Here is a 7,756-nt window from a genome sequence, read left to right on the forward strand (position 1 = left end):
GTTATGTCAAAGCTCTCAAGTCTGGTAGCACGGAGCAAGGTGGGCTTGATCCCACGGAGCCAGCATACGAGGAACAGGTATGTTTCCTCTTGTGTTCCTGAATCAGCAAGGCAATTTAAAAGGTCTGTTCTCTCCCTTGCTGTTTTCAGCCTCTCCATGCTTTTGTGTGGCTACCTCAGAAGTGAACTTTAGCCATTCTGTTGCACAGCTTCTTTCATCTTGCTGCTAACAGTGAAAAGTGACCCTGTGCCACCCTGCGTCTGGTAGGAAAAAGTCCCCTCATCTAAAATACCTTTAGAATAGGGAAGGCTGGCTGGATTATAAAGAAAAATAGTCAAAAGATTGTGACAAACTAATTTTAATTTAAGACAATGTAATCATAGGTTAGTTTGGTGATTCTCTTCCGTTTAGGAACACAGGTTATTGTACTCCTCTGGACTGACTGAGTACTGTGAAAGAACTTCTAGAAACTCCTTGAGTGGGCAGAGGGCTGCTCTACATCCTTTCACCACCTGCTCCTGCAAAGAGACAAAATCACAGACCTCATGCATTGACAAAGACCTTTTTTTTTTTTTTTTTTTTTTTTTATTTAGAAATATTGCTTACTGATAGTTCTTCATTCACCTACATAGTTTTACAGTTCAATTTCCACGCATATTAAAAATACCAAAAAAAAGGGATTTTGGCTTTTTTTTTTTTTTTTTTTGCTAATACTGATGCACTTTTGCTAATACTGATGGCCGGGGAATGGGCTAGTCAAGGCAAAGGCACAGAGAGTCAGAGGTTCAAAGTCTTTGACTGAACCCACACTAGATCAATAGCCAGCCATTGATGTGCTCCAGGTGTCTTACTCTGTTATCTGGCTTGGCAGTGTGCTCAGAACAAGTCTTGTTTCATAGCCTTAAACACATGCATGGCAAAACCAAAACCCCAAGATTTGTACAAAGGACTTCACCTGGGATCTTACCTCTCCACGGTAAGCCATGCGAACAAACCAGTCTTTGGATTGCTGGTGCTGATACAATTCCAGGGTCACATCTGCAGCATAAGGTGGCCACTTGTGATCAAAGGTGCCCAGTGCCACCAGGAGAGGAATAAGGGTAGTGTCATGAGAAGCATAGAGAATGAGCTTTCTGATAAACGGAAGAAAAAAAAAACCCAAACCTAAAATGTTAGTTGAGTTTCTCCATGGCTAGCCAGTAGCACTCACGCTTTTTTCTAGAAGATGAGCACTCATTCTCTTCCCCATACATTCAGCATCTTTCTGAACCAGTTTTGCACACTGATAGCAAGTCTAAAAATTGTAACAATTACAGTAAGAGATCTGCCCTGTACCTGGCCTTTTCAGCTGGAGGTGAGGGATCTACTGCTTCTGTAATATTCTTCTGTAAGTTATAGAGAAGGAGACCAACAGACATCTGAAGAATTTCTCTATAAAAGAAGCAGAAATAAATCTACTGATTTTTAAACTTTCAGATTAAACAGTTTTAAACAAACACCTGGGAACCTGCCTTTCTCTTACAAATTGATAACAAGTATTGAGTGTACCTAAGAACTATTAAATGCAGTTCCTATGGTTACTTTTTTTCAGCGGTTGCACAGTCACCACAGAGATTATAACATGATTGCAGACTGGGAGGCGGGAAGTGTTAACAAGCAGTCTCATGAGGCGTGGCCCACATAAAGGGAAATGTAGAACTCCTTGATGTTCTCTATGGTATTTTGCTTCCCTAGTTGTGATTTCTGGATGCATAGTTTTCAGCTAGGGAAGATGACTGTAGCTGACTGCAAAACAGCAACTGAAGTGATTGGGGTCTTTAGTGGGAAGGGAAGAGGCAGGATTCAGGAGGGTAGTGGGTATATTTAAAGAATAGGTATTGAACAAAGAGTAGGTCTTTAGACAACTTCTGGTGTGAAGAAACTCCCTCTGCCTAATTGAATATATCAGTGGAAATAGAGGATATGGTGAATATGAGAGCTGCAAATGATTGAAAGGAAAACGGCTGCTGGGCTAGCAGCTCAGCTACCTACTCACTACCTTTACAAACAACTGTGGAGGAGGTAATTAACTGCATGTAGCAGCAGATTTTTTTGCAAGTAATTACATGTGTGGAGGGCCTGGCATCACCTTTTCCACTAGCACCAACACTTTTCAGCCCAGCTGTGCAGGTGCCATCCCTGGGATAAACTTTGCAGGTTGAATTCAGATCATAATTGTGCATATGTAAGGGCAGCCTCATCTGGGCAGCCCCAGTGCTCAAGCTGGAAGCATCTTCTATTCTCTTCTGCTTTTGCCTTTGACACAAGTTCACTTAAACAAGCATGGCAACTGAGGCATTCACTGCCTGCCTCAGTGGCTTACTGCTATTCCTCAGAGACTACCCTCTCCAGAACTGTCAGCAAAACAGGGCATAAGCCCACATCTTGGCCTTCCTTTTCCTAGCTCATGTTCCTGACTCAAGGCACTGGACTTTACACTGAGATCTAGCTGGTGTGGCTCATCCACCCTGGGTAAGCCTAAGACAACCCCTAAGGCTGGAGGCACGGATACAGGCAATCACCTTGAACCATCTTCCAGAAGGAAAAGCATTGAGTCAACAGATCGACGCTCAACTGTCTGCTGAAAGTTCTTCAGCACAGGGCAGCTTGGCAAATTGTGCACCTGGAAGAAGTAGCATAACAATAAAGGCTTGACCCTTTCTCAACCCAGCCTAAAGACACATGGATGACTACTCACAAAAAACAGCTGTTCACATCACAGCATTTGCACCACAGTACTATACTATGGTATTCACGTGAAGAGTTCTAGGATGATTTTAAATACAGATACTTGCTCTGTGTACCAAAAAGATGGATGTTTCTTCTTGAGAATGCATTTCTGTGTGAAAGGAGTGTAACAGCCTGAGCTACTAAACCGCCAGCCAGACCTGTTACCATTAGCTCCAGCAAAAAAGTAGTATTAAGAGGGGTACAAATACGTGCAGCTCCTATCCAGCAATCTGGTTCTCGGGCAGTATGTTGGAATCAGGATTCAGATGACTCTGCTGGATGCTGACAGCCAAGAAAGAGAAAGCACTTTGTAATGGGGTAAGCAAGGCCCAACTGCTCTCTTAGCTCTACTTCATTCCACTTGAAAGAGATACTGGATTTCAAGGTAAGAACATGAATACTGGAGATGAGTCTTAGCTGTCCTAGAGCAAGGCTGACTCCACATCTTGCCTTTTTAAAAGGCCATGTTATTTCTAGAAACTTTCTGGATTGCATAGAAAGGTACTGGGGGTCCCCACTGGTATCTGGGTGTTTGTACTCCGTATGTTTGCAGTTTCTCCATGGCATGGTAAAGAGGCGTTTCCTTCTGTGACAGTGCCACAGAACTGCTCAGCTTACCTGTTCAGCAAAAATGTTATCAAGGAGGAGAAAAAAATCCACAGACTTATCACCATCAATACCCATCTTCTCCTTAATTGTTTTCAAGTCATCAGAGATGCCTGGCTGTAGGACAACATTTTTCAACTTATGCCTGTCAGGAAATGAAGAAAAAACCAAAACAAAGACTTTTCACACATGAGATTTTCTCTCTTTTGGGTTTTTTTTTTTTGTGACCCTAGCTCAGTGGAGTTGTCTCACATCAGTGAGGGGTAGAAAAGAATCACCACAGGATACTAAGGGATTCCTAATGTTGTAAGTCTTAAGTTGCAAGAGTGGTCAGACACTGTGTCTAGATGTCAAGGAATGGAGCTGGCTACCTGCTCTCATAGAGGCGGGGGAAAAAAATTAAGATGAGATGTGAACACCTCAGAAGTGGTTTCCATTAGCAAGGGCTGTGTATTATCACTTAACAAATCTGGTCACACTGCAACAGTACAAGTCTGTGTCTTCAGGGAGTAGCCCTTAACAGCCTCATGAAAGAAGAAAGGGTGGAAGCTTTGAACTGGTTGCTGTGTGGTGTGGGAAAAGGGAAACACCTAGATACTCACTTGTAGCTTAAGTGCACCTCTCGCTTTGTTATAAGCCATTTCCCTCTTTACACTGCTTTAAATTTAGTTTTAAAAAGTTTAGCTGAGAATATCCATGCTAACCGTGTATTTCAAGCAAAATATGTTGCATATGTTTTGTTTTCTCTGACTCTGATGTGTTGGGGAAAAGTTTTTAAGTTTGCTTTTTATTTTTTCAGGAACAGTGCTAGTTTCCATTTGAAATCAAATGTGCTAGAAGTTTTGGCATAGGTATTCTGTTAGCTGAGGCAGTGCTTAAAAAAAATCCACCTTGATGTGGTACCAAAATGTGCTCAGTGGGCTGGGCAGGAGGGGAGAGGAAGAGCTTGCAGTTTACTCCCTTTTTGGACAGCTGATGTTACTAGACAAGGCTGAAGGTACTGAATGTACTGCTTCTGTGGCTGTGACCTCACCACTGTCAAGAACAATCCTTTGCCTGCAGGGTCAAGCATTATATAACGAGCTTTTGCAAGTGAATTCTGACAACTCTTGAATTTTAGACAAAAATAAGCTAATGTTTTATCCAACCAAACTGTAGTACATTTGCCTCTCTTGTTCTGTTTCCAGCCCATGCCCAACCTGCACAGGCATTTAGAGTACTTGACTCTGCAAACATGAGTGTTCTATGTAGGATGTTCTTTATTTTACCTCATTAGTCTTTAAGTGTGTCAAGTCTGAGTATGTTTCAGTTTCTTCAAGGTATAAATGTGACAGGAATGTTGTAATAACCCCCAAACCAGAAGCTGAATATAAAAAGGAGGCCAAATATGTTCACACTTGAAAGACTTGTTAAGGGGTGTAGATGATATTAATTCTGCCCTGCAGCAATGCTGCAGAGTAGCTGTACATGAGCTAGTAATGAGTGTTTGCTAGACACAGGCTAAATTAAATTGGTCTTTCAAGAAAATTTTTTTTTCATTCTGGTGCCCCTGCTTGGTGTATGACTCTGCTCACTTAAGTATTTTGTACAACTGGCTAACCATTCTCAAAGAACAGTGCATGCCAGTGAAGACACTGGGAAATGGGAAGGAAATGTGCTGTTTTAAATTACTGCTGCTGAAATGAAACGGCAGTGAAATCATATGGGGAGGTATGGCTGGCAATTACCTGTTCAAGCATTTCAGGCGCTGGCAGTTGTTGTAATTAGGGTAGAGCATTTCAGAGCGTGCTTCATCAGTGACAATGACAACAGATCCTGTGGAGCAAGAAGGAAGCTTCTGTGATCACTAGTGCATCTGCTTTAATCAATCCCACAGTCTTTGTGCTTGGGTCCACTGTTGTCAGCTAGCAATTCCCCCTGTCACCTGCAGCACAAGCCACTGTGCCAGTTCCACAGGGGTGTCTGCTGTACACCTTGTAAAGCCTTCTAGTTGTGTGCTCATTTTTTTTCTAGTGTTTGTATGTGCCAAAACTTAGTGTCTGTGTCATGAGGTGTAAGGAGCTCTGGCAAGTCACTTGTGCTAGTTGTTCCTGGAAACTGAATATGGAGGGAGCAGGGGCAAGACCTTCAAAACCCAGACCGTATTTCTAGGACATGCAAGTAGCTGTCAGCTGTAGGATCCAGCTGAATGTTAGTCCAGATACCGAACTTGTGAAGGATCTGGGCTGAAATACTTGGGTTTCGCTAAGCAACATTTTGCAAATGTGTATCTTGTGAACACAGGACCTGGAACTTCTTCCCCTCTTGATTCTGAAGTGGGTTAATGCTAACCTCCTCAGCAGGTCTGAAATTGCAGCATTCGTGGCAACAGATCCAAGCTGAGCACCAGCAGAAAACTACACAAAGAGAAGGGAGCAAGTGACAAGTGGATAAAGAACATACAGAACCAGGAGAGTATAGGGAAGGGGGCTGCATGCAAAGAACCAGGGAAGAAGTAAGACCCAGGAGACAGAGTTGGGATGTGTGAGGTGTGCGCATCCTGGGAAGACTGAGCAAGGAAAGGCAGTGGTTAAAAGTTTCCCCAACCTTCTCTGTGCTGTTGGTACAGCCCAGCTAGCAGGCACCGTGTAGACTCCAGATTCCGGAAAATGTTAGAGGAACGGATGCTGAAAGAGAGAAAGCAGTTTGTGAGGTAGCGCTTCCTCCTTCATATGGACGTGGTTGCAGCTGGGGAGGACTTGCTGGAGCTGAGAGTTCTCTTTCGCTGTGGCTTTGGAAACGTGTGCTATGATTAATCTTGCATCGCTATAGCTGTCTTAAATAGATGCCTATATCTAAACTCCCCTTTAACTTACTTTCAAAGACAGTGGAGATAACAACTTGGCACTTCTCTGGAGTAATTTTTATCTCTTCCTAAATCAGACACTCCCACCATTACTGATGTGAGCAGCAGGGGTGTGCTTCATCTCACTGAACTTCAGCTATTTAATCTGTAGTGAGTTAAACAGTGCTCCAGAAATACCTGCTTCCCTTCACTCACCATAAAGGTGCAAATTCCACTGTCAGTGGCTAAACCTAGGTGAGATGAATCTGTCCCTGGCATCGCTCTCAGGACTACTAGGGAATGGGATGCTTTGTGTCACAAGTGAGCTCTAGTACTGGACTCTGCGTGCTCAGGAAAGATGATGGCCCAGGGGCCAGCCAGTCAGCTGTAGGGTGAAGAAAGTTACGCTAGTCAGGAAGTTTCCCTAGCACAGGCTACTTGTTAAGGTGGGAGAAAGGTCCAGGAGGTAACTGAGAGACTCACAAGACCTCAGCGGGCTTAAATGTTGGTGAGAGGAAGTTGGCTTCTTCCACATAGCTTCTCCTCAGCCTTTCCCCCAGGGCAAACATCTGCTGCATCCCCACTGTTGTCAGCTGTCCTGCAACTGCACCACCCTAAGTGCAAAGAAAAGGAAGGGTGTCCAGTGGAATATGGAAATAAACAAAGGGAACAGGGAAACCACCCTGAAATACAGCCTCACCTTGAACGTGATCTTTTTGTATTGCTCGTCAAAGGGTGAGGGAGGTTGAGGTCCTCCGTTTAGGTCAGTCACCACGTAATCAAACTTAGTCGGGGCAGGTACATCTAAAAGAGTGGGATGCCATTCCACCTGTTTCAGAACAGACAAGCAAGCAGTTCTTCAGTGGAAAATGAGGACTTCCACGAGCATTAAGCCAACGCTGCACTATTACTCTGTGCTCCCTTGCCAATACCACAATGCAGACGCAAAGAGAACTGATGCCTTCATGCAGCACATACAGAAAGGACAGCAGTGCTACATCTTGGATTTGCTGATCTGCTGTGCATCATGCACAGATGACGTGCGTGAAATGCAATACCTGCTCTCCTCCCCTTACGGGAGAAGAATCTGTAGGAAGCCTCTGTCGCTGTTATTTGTTACACACTGAAACGCTGCTTCGGCAACTTACCAGATCTAGTATCTGCCAGCTCAAGCGGCTGCCTCGTTGGAGGCTGCGGGGAGACGGATCAATGGCAATAACGCCGAGGCGCGTAGCTGCACGACTGCCGAGTATCTGTCGTAAGGGGTAGTGCGGGGGGAAGCGGCTCGGCTTCCTCAGCGAAGACCCTGTGAGCAGCAATAACGGGCGTCGCTGCGTCCTTCCTCTAACGGCCCCCCCGCAGCCACTCCCCTCTGCCGTCACCCGTCCTACGAACAGGCAGTGGGACCGTGCTATCGCCGTTCCGCTTGTAACGCCCAAATTCCCACGCTCCCCCCAAATTTACTCTTGGTAGTGCTTTGGGAAGGGAAGAATAGAAAACACGTTCAAGCGGAGGGAAGCAAGACAGCAGCTCAGCCGCGGGCACCTGGCCGAGGGC

General features: G+C 44.7%; 1 protein-coding gene across 1 annotated transcript; it reads right to left on the reverse strand.

Moving 5' to 3' along the window:
* Window positions 1-351: 351 nt before the first annotated feature.
* ACP6 (acid phosphatase 6, lysophosphatidic) lies at window positions 352-7,586 on the reverse strand (the record flags this gene model as incomplete). The annotated part of the gene is made up of 10 exons (XM_010138147.1): window positions 352-518; window positions 968-1,133; window positions 1,336-1,431; window positions 2,562-2,662; window positions 3,388-3,520; window positions 5,103-5,190; window positions 5,962-6,041; window positions 6,683-6,813; window positions 6,900-7,028; window positions 7,348-7,586. Coding segments are annotated over 10 exons (1,274 nt in total), but the record flags the coding sequence as incomplete, so codon positions are not given.
* Between the last annotated feature and the right edge of the window lie 170 nt (window positions 7,587-7,756).

This window comes from Buceros rhinoceros, unplaced genomic scaffold (genome assembly GCF_000710305.1).
Source record: "Buceros rhinoceros silvestris isolate BGI_N320 unplaced genomic scaffold, ASM71030v1 scaffold22696, whole genome shotgun sequence".
Classification (NCBI taxonomy): Eukaryota; Metazoa; Chordata; class Aves; order Bucerotiformes; family Bucerotidae; genus Buceros; species Buceros rhinoceros.